The sequence below is a fragment of the Passer montanus genome, unplaced genomic scaffold, assembly GCF_014805655.1.
Source record: "Passer montanus isolate IOZ18808 unplaced genomic scaffold, ASM1480565v1 scaffold74, whole genome shotgun sequence".
Classification (NCBI taxonomy): Eukaryota; Metazoa; Chordata; class Aves; order Passeriformes; family Passeridae; genus Passer; species Passer montanus.
Window position 1 is genome coordinate 2,685,715 of NW_024372592.1, and position 14,031 is coordinate 2,699,745.

The following is a 14,031-nucleotide window of genomic DNA, read 5'->3' on the forward strand; positions in this document are numbered from 1 at the left end:
AAGATATGTTTAATTCTAAAATCACTCTTTAGAAGTTTAAATATTACTGGATCTTATTTGTATGCAATAATCTACCATAGGATATAAACCAACAGGTAAGGATTTAAGGTTTGGTTATTTGACTTGTATTTTTGCCAGCTATTGCAGTTTTTATGGTGACTGTTAAGTGATTTATTTAAGTGATTTTACTGTGCTCTATGTTTCTGAGGTTCATACTGATTTTGGACTTATTTCTGATAGTATTTAGAAGATGGCTACACTTCACTATTAAATGGATTGAAATTTATATTTTTGCTGTTGTTCTTTGTTCAGGCACCAGAATTTCCCGAGTTCACAGCTAAAGTTCAGGAAGCAATAAGTTCCTTGGGTGGCAGTGTTTTTCCTAAACTAAACTGGAGTGCTCCAAGGGTAAGAATGCTGGCTCAGATGTTGTCATACAAAATGTTTTGTGTTTGTTTTCTCTCAGTGCTTTGGAAAGAGGAAGAGACTAGTGGTTCTGATGCAGGAAGAGGTGATACACAAGATATCAGTGAAGTGGTGGATTCTTTAAGTAGAATCTAGCACTTCACTGATATCTTGTCTATCACTAGATGGTGATAGACATTTTTAGAGAGGCTGATGCATGGCAGCACTGACTTTCTTATCTAAAACCTATATCCTGGTCACAGACTGTTGTGTGATGGGCAGACTCTTCTTGGTCAGGATACTAGTTGAAAACTTTACCTGGTATAAAGATGAAAAGTACCCCAGTTTCAAAAAAAAAAGGCAATAAACTTTCCTCTAGTTAATTTTAGGTACTCTTAACTATACCGTAAGGATGAGTGCACACAAATATTGTTGGTATGTGTTCTGAAGAGATATTGTGTTCAGTCAAGCATTCCACCCAAGAAAGTTCCTGGAAGCAGGCAAAAACTTATTTTTGCAAATGAATTTACACTGCTTTCATCAGAGTATTCATAAGAAAAACAAGCACTATTTTGTCTCTTTTAACCACTAATGAAATTTACCTCAAAATAAAAAGAAATAATTTTCTGCATGTATTTCAAACGTTGCATGATATTTAGATAGACTTGAAGTTTTCAGTCTCTCCTGCTCATAAAGGTGTGTTTCGGGTAATCTCTGTGTTTCTTTAGGATGCCTACTGGATAGCAATGAACAGCTCTCTGAAATGTAAAGCTCTCAGTGACATCTTCCTCCTCTTCAAGAGTTCAGACTTCATCACTCGTGACCTCACTCAGCCGTAAGTCGATTTCCAGCAGACAATCTTGGTTATACACAGCCACAAAAAGCCAAAAGCAAACCAGAAACACATCAAAGCAGCACATGCAACCAGTGTGCTTTGACACTATGAACTAAGAACAAATTTTTTTGACTACCTTTCTAGACAAGTCATGTATTCTTGAGATTTTTTGCCTTCCCACCCCTCTTGGTGTTTGCTTGTTGCTACCCTCCTTATTGGTGCCACTTCTTACAATAATACAGTGTGACTTTACCATGTCCTGTTATTTTAAAGCTGTTGAGGTTTATGTGGCTGCCTGAAAGGTGCTTGAGACTTCTGCTAACATATTTCACATATTTCCAGAGCTTGTTCTGAGCCCAAGTTCTTGTAGCTCTTAAAACAAATACATTCCAGGTGTCTAAGGATAGCAGTTACAGATAAAATTAAAAATATGATGTGTTCAGGGTTGATTTTTATCTGCTCACATGAAGGGAGTATTTAATTGTATAGGAACAATTTCCTCCTGTAGGTACCTGCATCTCCTTGATTTATGTCACTCATTTCTAAAATACAGCATTTTTCTGAAAGAAAATGAGATTACTGGAGTTGATATTTCTGTTACTATGGTTACTTCTTTGTTTTTCCTAGACAAGCAGAATTTCAAAGAAAAGGGACAGTCCATGGCTTGGTATCTGAGAGATTCTTTTCCAGTAATTATTCAATGCTTATTTACTGTACAGGATATTTTGGGAGACTCAGTCAAATGCAAAGCCATTGTTCTAGCTGCCTTATAGGGGGTTAAGAGGTGTAAGTTTCATGTCAAGTGGCTTATGTCTTGATAAAAATTTTCTTTTTAAAGTGTGAGGCCAGTTATATTAATGCTGTGCAACTGCGGCTCTAATGAGGCTCTCTTCCCCAGTTTTTGGTGCATGAAAAAAAAAAGGGGGCTCTTGACAGCAAGGCTATAAGTCAAATTCTGATGTTGGGTTTTACATCATGTTTAACCTGCAATGAAAGGAGGTGCTGGGGAAGAGACTGAGGAGGAGGGCAGAAGATATTGGAGTGATAAAACAGTTTGAAAAGTACTTTTGGCTTGGGAAACAATTGTGAAGAATGAGAATTCATGATTCTGCGGTCGCAGAGAATGAAAGGAATGGGGGAATGGGAAATCTATAGTTTACATGTCTGAGGTGAGTGAATTCTCAGAAGCCTTTGGTGCCTTCCCAAGGAGCTGCTTTTCATGGTTTCCCCTAATGAGAGGTGGGGTGTCTGGAGGATGGCTTGCTCACAAAACTGAGCAGTAAAATTTTTGTTGCAGTGGCTTTCAGGACTGATTCTTGTAGGTCTGAACAGGACTGCACACTTTGCATCATCCCTTTGTGAATGTTAAACAGTATGGAGTCTGTATTTACTGTCTTCATGCATAAAGAGGTCCAGCAAAAAGTACCCAGAGCTCTTTGCAGAATTTCTGTTTGATTAACTGTTTTCCAGTGAGTCTCAGAGACAGGCAAGTGTTCAGCAAGTGCCACTTGATTTAGATGTGGCAACTCTTTGTATGAATTGGTAGAATGAATTGGTTCAACCACCTTCACTGATACTGAAATCAGTCAGTGCCCCAGCTCTTCACCCCTGCAGTCAGCACTGGCTTGGTGGACAGTGAGGACACTGGTGGCTGTGGTGTGAGGTTTCACAGCATGGCTGTTGCCTTGAAGCATCAGTGATTTCACCTGAAGTTCACACAAGAGCAGTGGTGGCTGAGCAGCCCATAGCAGGCACATTCCCTCCTCCTGATCCTGCTGTGGGAGAGTAACCTTAGTGTACGTGCAGGGGCCCCCATGGCAGGGTGGATTGATGAAGCTGATTCCATGTTCTCAGAAGGCTAATTTATTATTTTATGATACTGTATTATATTAAAGAATACTGAACTATACTATACTAAAGAATACAGAAAGGATACTTACAGAATGTTAAAAAGATAGTAATGAAAACTTGTGACTCTCTCCAGAGTCCCAACACAGCTTGGCATTGGTTGGCCAATGAGTGAAAACAACTCACACCAGAATCCAATGAAACAATCTCCAAACACATTCCACATGAGCAAAACACAGGAGAAGCAAATGAGATAAGAATTGTTTTCCTTTTTCTGAGGCTTCTCAGCTTCCCGAGAGAAAAATCCTGGGCAAAGGGATTTTTTCAGAGAATGTGAATGCCACATAACCTCTTACAGAAAGGCAACACCTCAAACTCCACTGGTCCATTCAATTTAGGCTCCTTTTCCAATGTGATAAGACCACCAGATAGGACAACTAAGGTGGTAAAAAAGCCAAGCTTATGTCATGATTGTGGGAAATCACCTTGGCCTCTGTGTATATCTTGTAATTTATGACTATGTCATACTTGATTAAAGTATATATTATTGTCCAGTCTCTGCTTGGCACTTCTAAATTACAAAGTTATTTGTACAGAATGTCCCCAAACAGTGCAATGATTATTGCTAAATCAGAACAGTGGTCGTCCTTAATTATGCTATTGATTAGCTGCCAGCTCACTAGTCCTTAGCAAGCAGAAATTAAAAATGTAGCTGGCATAAGAACCTGAAGTGCTGAACAAATGAAAATTACATGCATAATGCATCCAAATCCCTTGGAAGGACTACTTGGAGAGAGGAGAAATGTACTATATTTCTACTTTGTCAATAATACTCAGTATGGTCTAAAGGTTTCTTGCCCTATATAAGTAACAACTGAAATGCTGAATACCCTCTTTTTGGTGTTGTTGTTTTGTTTCATGTGCAATTTTATAAACTTAAATATCCACTTCATGGGTCGTAATACGGTAAACGTGCTGCAATGGCAATTTGTAGATCTGGGTTTTGACCTGGAAATTTAAGCCAATGATGTGGGATTTAAGGCAAACCACTTTCTTTGCCCTTTCCTTCCTCTCTCATTTCCTGTCTGCCTCTAAACGTTGTTCAGCCCAGGGAATGCCCTTGTTGTAATTCTCAACTGTCCCAAGTTCTGAGAAAACTTCAACCATGTAATGCTTCAATAAAAACTATTAAAAAATATGCACTCAGTGCAAATATACTGAGCATGATTAAATTGCTTTGACTGTTTTAAAAGTTTGGATTCTCTCATGATGCTGACACCTTGGTTGAAGAGTTCAGACTAATGAATTACCTTTCCAGCATGTTAATTTTAAATAAATTAACGACTTCAGAGTGATACACTCATTAATGCAGATGATGTTGTTTCTGCTTCAAAGTCAGCATTGTATTTTACTTCAAAAAAATCTTGTGGGTGGTGTAATCTTAATTTTTCAGGCATTAATGTAGGCTTTCAGAAATTTAGTGTTGAATATATGTGATTAAAAAAAATCCCTTTCTAACTGGGATTTCTGTTAGGTGATTAAAACTCCTCTTTTAAACAGAAAGCTCTGTATAGCCCTGATGGATGTAAAATACAGTTTTGGTGTAAAATACAGTTTTCTTCGTTATTGTTAGAATGGGTGGATTATGTTTTGTTAAAACACGGTTGATTGCTCACCTTGAGACTGGTAGAAATATTAGCAGTACTTCTAATGATGTGATAATACCTCTGCATTCTGACAACCTTTCTGATGCCAGACTTAATCCTTTTAATATTGAATTCTAAATTGTAGGGAAATTTCAAAGTTTTTTGAGATGTGGAGGAATAACAGCCTGTTCTCCTAACAAAACATAGGAGGCAGTGTTGGATCATGAATAATGTGCCTTAGCACTCCAGTATCTTTTTGCAGGAGCTGACAGTTTAGGCTTTAATATAAACTGTTTCAAGGTAGGCAGTTGCACATGAGAGGATGTGGAAAATGAGGCCTTTGATGGCAATTTTTTTTTTATCTTGAGGTTTTACTCTTGCCCATTTTTCCAAGCAATTTACAGTGTGGTACAAGATTCTCTTTTCCGTGGTGTATGAATTTCCTATTTCTTTTAGGCCTCTGAGTTCCAGCAAGGTTTAATATTAAAGGAATAAAGATACAGTCCAAAGGCTGTTAAAACTTCTCCTTATTATTTTTTAAATAAGATTTTAAAATAAACCATGAGATAATAACAGGGAAGTATCAGGTACAGAATAAATTTTACAGTTCTCATCATAATAGTTTCTAATTCTCTCAGTGATTTGCAGATGAGTTAATGACTTTCTTAGCAGGGTAGGTACTGGAGAAACTTGCCAGCCTTATTAAATTGCTTTTCTTAGTGTTGAAAACTGACCTGCATAATCACTTTTTGTAGCATATTCTGTGGTCAAGTATTCGCATTTGGAGTTTTAGAGCTGCCACATATAAAGAGATCTTGATCCTTCTGGTCTTTACTTCTAAGTGTAGCTCTGTAAAAAAGCTGTTGACCAAAACACAAGAGAAGTTTGATCCTTTCACCCATAGTATTCAAAATGACAGTTTTCAGAGGCTTCAGAAAATACAGCCCAGGCATGTCTCAGTTTGGGGTTCCTGACATCTTTCTGATTGTTCTTTCAAGTATGTCCAGACCTGAATAGGATGTGGGTCGAAGACACCCCACTTAGCATTGTTCCTCTAGAGATCAAAAGCCCATCTGTAATACACAAATTCAGATGGGTCTCAGCAACAAATGCTACAGTGAGCTGGTAAAAAATATAAAATTGCAACCTCAAGTCACCCAAAATTTACTCCCTGAAAGAAGGTGGCCTTTTGTTAATGAAAATTCATGATAATATTAAGAAGGAAAATTAGATTACAAAAACATGAGGTTTTTTTGTCTTGTGCTGTGTTCACCCATTTTTTCCCTCATTTGTTCTTAGTCCTGTGTCATTGAGGCTCAAAAAAAAATACCCTTGCTGTGTATTGCAGTATTTTTTCCTGTTTGCTTGATTTGGCAGTGACACCTGCACAGTCTGTGGAGCTTGGGATGGCACCCAAGCATTTAATTTTCTGATTTACAAGGGAAGAGGAACCATCTTTCCCCACATAGCTTTTACCCAAAATATTTGAGGGTTGAGTTAGGGAATAATTTTGATTATAAGGCTGGGTTATTTTGCCTGCTGGAAAACACTGTTATGGAATGAAGCAGATTGCAGGTACCCCAATCTCAGATGTGGAGTCTGTGAGAGGCAATGCAGGTCCTCGTGTGCAGGCACTGTAAAACTCCACGTGCTGGACTTCAGCTGCCTTTGTGGATAGAGTTTATTACTGGCTCTGTGTGTGGGGGGGATATTTTCTTCAGCATGATAGGCATGTACTCTAGTAAAGGAGGAATTCTGACTCTAGCAAAACTGTGAGCTCTCATGGGTTTGTTTCTGTTGCCTTGACAGATCTTAAATTGCGGGGAATCTAAACTGTAGTTGAAGGATGTTATCTGTTTACACAGGCTTACAGATAGATATATGTGATGTGTTTGATCACTGTGCTTTTGGAAAGCCTGCCTGTATTGCCCTACTTTTCTGTGTGTTGTGGATATTAAAGTCTAAACTAAAATGTGTGAAATTTATTTCTGCTGGCAGCATACAGAATGAACTCTTACAATAGCTCTTCACTTCAAACCAAAAGCTGGGAAGCCATGTCTTACAAATGCGATGTTTATGTGAGACTTTTGGGTTGCTGAATGAAGTTCTCTGCCAAAAGGAGATCCTATAAATATTGTATTTAGGGCTATTGCTCAGCAGTGACCCTTAACACAGTTCTGTGCTTCCAAGTAGTTTGTTGCCAATAAAGTCAAGGAGTAGAATTGGAAGAAAAACACATGTTCTTCTGTGAATACCTTTTGAAAGTTACAGAATCTATTGCAAGGTTTACTGCAAAATTACAAAAAGGTACATGGAAGTTGACTTGGCTTGTGACTTCCTCCATTCTTGCTAGCTCCTGAAAGGAGACTGACAGAGTCAGCTGCTCACAAGGGACAAAACTTTGACATCTGCTTGGAGTTGTGGAAATAGTTTTGTTTATTCCCACTCTCAAGGGATTTGTAAGAGTATTTCTTCAGGCTCTTAATTTAGAAAATACCATGCTATGGAATCAGGAGTGCCGAGCAGCAGCGCTGTTTTGCATCCTTTATTCATGGAAATGAACTGCTGTAAGGCATGATGATGTGTCTCTGTTGTGTGGTTTGGGAAGTTAAACGTTAAAAGTACTTGGCAAAACATGCTGCAGTGAAACTGGATTAGATTGCTCAAGTTTATTGGGTTTGTTGAGAATTCAGTTATGCCAACATAACAATACAAGGGGAAAAGAGCAGCACTGTTGATTCAAACAGAAATAAATCAGCAGTGAATAAACACTGACGTTTGGACACATCCCTGTCCGGATTTAAGTGCTTCCAAATTGTGCTAGAATAAAAGAGGTGATGATTCTGGTTCTTTCCCCCATAATTGTCAAAAGGGGAGTTGTTATGTGTTGCATTTATTTGCTTTGTACATATTGAAAATAATTTAACAGTAGTTCTCATGTTTCTCACTATTGCTAAAATCTTACATGTAAAGCAGATTTTGAAGCCTGTGCCTTACTTTTCCAGATTTATTCACTGTACTGATGATTCCCCTGATCCTTCCTTGAACTATGAGGTAGGACTCCTTGCGTGATTTCTAAGTAATTTAAAAGAATTGCTCACAGGCTGGGTGACATTTGTGACTGGGTTTCTGTCCATTAAATGTGCTGTGTTTGTTTTATTCATGTTGCTTTCAATATGAAGGGAAGTCTGGTTCAGCACAGCAGGTCATAAGAAGTTTATTTAATTGCAGATCAGGTGGGCTAAAGTGCAGACTTGAGAAGCTTCCTGGCAGTGTCCTCTCATGTCTGTCAGGCTGTGACAGGAAGGACAAGTTCAGTAGCTCAAAGTAATATATGCTTGATGGTGAGCTGCTTGTGAATATCACACTGGGGTTACCAAGGGTGAGGCTTGCTGCAGTGGCTGGGGACATCCTGAACTGGTCTGTCACATATGGTTTCCTATGCTTGTTACCAGATCAAAATGTTCAGCTAGAAATGCTTTCAACTGTTAATGTGGAGCTACTGCTCTTGTGGTAACATCTAGTCATCTCTCTAATAATAGTTTTTATGAAAATATAACATTTGTCATCATGCTGTGGGCTTAAAGGGCTTTTCAAAAGTGAATGAGCCTTGGTGATAGTGCTTTAAAAGCACTATCAAGTGTGCTTTAAAGATACAGGATATGTAAAAGTTGAAACAAAGAGTTTAATGTTAATACTGTAGTTAGGAATGTCATCTCTGGTTACTGAAGCTTTCTGCTGCAGTTTAAAGGTTTGGGAGTTGCCAGCATCCAGCAGCAGTAACTGGGGCCTTCAAAAGCATCAATCCTTCAGATATTTCAGCTTAGGAAATACAGAAACTTGAGAAAGTGCCAGAAAGATGCTTTAATTCCCAGGCAGTCTGTCCTATTGACAATAATAGTTTGCTTTCTATTTCTGCCCTGTGTCCTTATTTTAACTGGTTTGCGCCTTCAAAGGCGTCACAGAATTCTGCTTGGGTGTGTACCAGAATAGAGGTTGATTTGGATAAATTTAATTCTGCTCATCAGCTCCTTTGACTAGGGAGCAACTTTCTGCCAATTCCATGACAGATTTGTTGTGTTGTACAGCAGGGTTTTTATTTTCCATGCTTTATCATTAATGTAACTTGGAAGTTGTTTCATAAATGACTTCACAGTTATAAATACTGTACAAAGTGGAAGAGCATAAGATAATGTGAGTGGAGACCTCAGGAAGTGTCTAGTCCATCCTCCTGCTCAAAGCTGGGTAAGGAATGAGATCATATTGTCTTGCTTGGCATTTTATAAAATCTGTCTTGAAAACCTCAGTGGGTAGAGGCTGCCCAACCTCTGTGAGGGATCTCTTCCAATGCTTGACAGTTCTTGTGGTTTCTAATGTCCAATCTGAACCTTTCTGCCTTAAACTAGTTTAGACTATACAATCTTTAAAGATACCATCCAACTGAAAGCATTCTGTGATTCTCTGAAATTAATATCAAATCTAATTGTTTTGAAATATTTTCAAAGATGATTATGTGAACTGCAAATTTAAGATTATTTTGTTTTCTAGTATCAGTGGTCATGTTATCATTACAGTGAAACTGTAGCTCTAAAAGGCAGACCTGTTGACAAAAGGATGCTGTTACTTTTCTGAAACAATGCTTTGTCATTTGTTTTTCCTCCACAGCTTGTTCTTCGCAAATGGTGTGAATTAATCCCTGGTGCAGAATTCAGATGCTTTGTCAAGGAAAACAAGCTTTTAGGTAAGGAATTTCTTAAAAACAAAATTATTGGATGAAGTTTTGAGGAGTTTCTCTAATTCCTTGAATGAGAGCTAAGTCTGAAGAAAGCTCTTTCTTTTCACACCTCATTTCTAAAATTAATGGTTTATTCTTTCTGCAATTTAAAACGTGGTTTACCACATCTCACTTTCCACTGTATTTGAAAGCCTGATAGCTCAGCATGCTTGCCATTACAGTGGAAATATTCTTAATTTAATTGTTAATTCAGAAACTTCACCCAGAGGCAGAGTCTTTTATATTCAGGAGCAAATTGCTTTGTCTCCAGGTTGCAGAATGACTACAGAGGCAGTTGTGTGTTGTGTTGTAAATACATGACCCCATGTGGATATTATATATAGAAAGTTGGGGAGGTCAGAACATCTCCACAGGTGTAGGGAGTGTCTTGAGTTCATATTAAATTCAGTGTAGCTTAGGTAGAGCCTGTTGTTCTCTTACTCAAGTGCAGAATCCTAAATGTAAAACATGTCAAGTGGCACTGAAGAGCCACAGAACAATCCACAGCATGCACAGAGCTGGTGGGTGCATTGGGAGACCTCTGGCAGCTGGAGAACAGGCAGATTGTGCCTAGAGCATGTGTTATAGGCAGCTGAGTAGGGTAGATTTAGGGTAATTTAGGGTAAATTTAGCTCAGTTTTACTCCTCTGGTTGTGTTGACTGTTCTCTGCTGACTGTAGCAGGAAATGAGATACCCAGTGCACATACAGGTGCTTGAATTGAGGGTTTCATTTCAGGCTAATTACTACTCTGAAGTTTGATTTTGGTGTGGTCTACCATGAAATCTTTAGAGATGAACAGAAACTCAAATAGCACAGGATTAGTGCACATTTGTTCTGAACAAGGTTGAATAATTCTGCCTAAACTCTTCTAACAAGGAAGTGTTACAGCAGTGATGGAGCAAATACAGACTCTACAGGAAGGAAGGGGATTTTTTTTTTTTTTTTTGCTTTAAGATAAAGCTAGTTTTGCTCACTTTGCCTATATTCACAAGCAAGATGGAGCAAATACAGACTCTACAGGAAGAAAGGGGATTTTTTTTTTTGCTTTAAGATAAAACTAGTTTTGCTCACTTTGCCTATATTCACAAGCACCAAGTCCATATCCACAAATGGTCTATCCAGGGTTCCTTGTGATGATATGGAAGGCCAGGGATATTGGCTTTGTAGTTCTCACTGTTCCTTCTGTCTTAGCATGGTGAGTGTGGCCTTGTTTTGGCTGTGCCTTTTTGTACCTGTTGGGAACTTCAGCAATGTGTTGCTCCATCCAGTCCCACCTCTGTGAACCTTTAGGAGCACACTCCCCATTCTTCATTTCCTGATTTGGGTTCCCTATGGAGCTGCACACAGGTATTTGAGCTGTGCTAATCAACACTCACCATTCTCCTAAGCCCTTTTATGTGACTGTTCTGTCTGGTGTTCCTATGCTCATCTTCCCATTTTCTCTCCATTTATGCCAGTTGCAAGTGTATTACAGCTCTCTGTAACAGAGTTAATCTTCCTAATAGCAGAGATTTCCCATTAAGTCTGTATTGCTTAATGGCTCCTGACAGAGCTTTTTGAAGGGAGGAGAGCTGAATCCTGTCCTGCCTTGTGATGCTGGAACACCTTAACTGCCAGAGATACAAAGCATTTGTACCCTGGCTAATTAAGCACTCTGTACATTTCATGGCCAGGTTTTGAAACCTAGTATATCTGCCAGTATGGGATTTTTTTTTTTAGTTAGCACTCCAGCTGCATTTCTGAAGATAGTTCCAAGATTTTTCACAATATGTTCCCATACTGTTAAAATTAATAAGCCTGTCAGTCAAACTAAGGAATGATCCTTGCAGTATAGTGAATGATTTTCCAGTTACACATCTGCATGCCCTTAGATGCCATCATCTTTTGGTTTTTGTTTTCTAGACTCAAGCTTTGCAGTGGTATTAAAAATTAAAAGTTCCACTGACATTGCAAACTTTTTATATGAACTTTTTAAAAAACAGCTCACCTTTGGCCCTAGTCAGCATTGTCTTACAGTAAAATTCTGTGTTTTGTGTATGGTTAAAACAGCAAACTGAGGTCACTGATACATCTTCCTTGGGGAATTCTGTCTCTTTTTATATGTAAATAGCCTGAATTACTCATTCTGCAGTGATGGGGCAGGTCTTGGATTTGACATTTGTCAGGCAGGGTATTGCAATGTTTTATGTTGGCACATATCCTGTATGAGAACTCTTGTCACTCAAGATGCATGCAAGTGCATAATCCTGTTGATGTCATTTTAAACCAGTGTCTTGTAGACAAATGTATGAAGTTAAGAACTTCTGGGAGGGATGGTTTGTCTACATAGGCAACAAAACCTTTGAGGGAGCAAATGGGAGCACCAAGGTTCTGGCCTGCATGCCATCCCACTGATTTGGGGATTTAGGGATTCACCTGTAGAGCCTTATCAAACAGGCACATGTTATTCCACACTTAAAAAATCAGTTAAATGAGAATCTGTGGTATCCAAGGATCATCTTAGCTAATGTGCAAGCTTAGCCTCCACCCCTGGCATTTCATGGTTCCCAATTGTGGTCCCTGCATGTGATGTGCTGAGCAAGGTTTTTGACCAGACTAACCAAAGGGATTAAAACTGAAAGGAAAAGATGGGAGCTGGAAACTTAAACACAGGCAAAGTCTCCTCCTGAAATTCACTTTAAAATAGTCAAAGTGTGTACATATAAAATGAGGTTCACAAAATTCTGGACAGAGCTGTTCAAGGAATAAAGAACTTCCTAATGGAAGTACTTAAAGTATAGAAGAAAGAAGCCAAACAGTAAGTCACTAATAATGGTAGAAACTTGGGAAAACCCCATCTTCTTTGTCTGATAACTGGTTTCTTTTCTTGTGTTTTTTGCATGCCTAGAGCTCTTTATAATTACAATTTCCTGAAATTATTGACAGGTATATCACAGAGAGACTACACCCAGTACTACGATCATATCTCTAAGCAACATGAGGAGATCTGTAGGTCCATACAGGAGTTTTTCAAGAAACACATACAATATAAATTCTTGGATGAAGACTGTAAGTATCTTGGGGGTATCTGTGGGTATGCATCTCTCTCTTCATTGCTCTTGCTTTCACAGGGCTTGGTTCTCTTTAGCTTGGGAGAGTCTGAGAGCTCTTGTGGCTACAGCATGTAGCTGCAAAGGTTTGGAATTACATTCCAAAGACAAAAACCCAGAAGGAAGGGCTGGAACTCTCCAAGAAAACACAAGAAATGAGTGAAAGATCCCTTCAGAAGTCATAATAATTTTTTAAGGCTTTTCCCCCTTATACGTGAAAATAATTTTTATGCCAGAAAAGCAGGGAAAAAGATCTTAAAAAATATTCTTGACAAAAGACATTAAGTAGTGAGAAGAATACTTGTTCATAAAGGTGTTGTCAAATGTTTGCTGCTAAATTATTGATGTATTCCCTGAATAAAGGATTTTTAAGTTTCTTTTCAAGAAGTTTTAATTATTTCTTCTAGAATATCAATGCACACCAGGTTAGGTGCCAAAACCTTTGAATAAAGGCCATAGTATTTGATACACCTAATCAGTCCAAGTAAATTGTGTTGTTCTCTAAATGTGAAGTCCTTTGCAAATTTGATTTGAAATAATTTTCTGACATGGTTTAGTGATAATTGAATGGTGTTGCATCACAATGGGTGATCAATAGTGGTAAAAAACACGATGAAGAAATTTAAATTAGGTCTGGCATGGACCAAACCTCAGCGTAGTAAAAACCCATAAACATAAGAATTTTCTGGCATTTTTATTGTCATGTCTAATGCTTTGAAAAGTCAACCTTTAGGTGGGTTTTAAACATTATTAATTGTTTTATTGATACACCAGAGCAGTCAAATAGATCTGTCCTCTCTGTCTGAAAAAGGTACCTTCAAGTACCAGTTTCTGTTGTATTGAAATTCTTAATAATTTGACTCTGCAAAGCTGCTCTGTTTCAGCCCAGAGAAGTTCTCATGGACTGCTGCTTGGAGAAGACCAGTAGAATAGTACATTAATTTAATAACTCCATTGCATTTTGAAGTAAGATCAGTCATATAGATCTGGCATTCTGATTACTGCCTTTTAATTTTCCTCTGTGTTTCAATGTAATTTTAGCTAGTATGTAATCAACTGATAGATAAGAATTCAGGGCACTATTTTTGGATATTGATGCCTAGATTTAGGCTCTGAAATGGCTGTCTGGTGAACTGAAAGGTCTGAAACGTCATCTTATGTAAAGGTGCTATCTGAGTTGCCTTGAGGGAAAAGTAGGTTTCAGGGAAACCTTCTGGGATGAAGGTTTGTTAACCTTTTATTCTTAGGCACTAAGTGCTGGTCCATCTGCAGAGAAATGCCATGCAGAAAATGTTTTCTGTGTTTTTGTAGGTGGAGTTTTTTTTTAAATCACATTGCATTTATCCCCCATCATCTCCCTTGATCCACTGCCTGGTAGCATATGTGTTGTTAACAATAAAAATCTGGGTTTGCTTGTTTGTTTGCTTTTAAA

General features: G+C 38.3%; 1 protein-coding gene across 1 annotated transcript in view; it reads left to right on the plus strand.

Annotated features, from left to right (window-relative positions):
- CDC123 (cell division cycle 123) overlaps window positions 1-14,031 on the plus strand; it is a 33,198-nt gene that overhangs the window by 7,002 nt on the left and 12,165 nt on the right. The window contains exons 5-9 of the mRNA XM_039730852.1: window positions 313-408; window positions 1,134-1,240; window positions 7,740-7,788; window positions 9,400-9,475; window positions 12,436-12,558. Coding sequence (XP_039586786.1) covers window positions 313-408; window positions 1,134-1,240; window positions 7,740-7,788; window positions 9,400-9,475; window positions 12,436-12,558 — 451 coding nt within the window. The remainder of the gene's footprint in view (window positions 1-312; window positions 409-1,133; window positions 1,241-7,739; window positions 7,789-9,399; window positions 9,476-12,435; window positions 12,559-14,031) is intronic.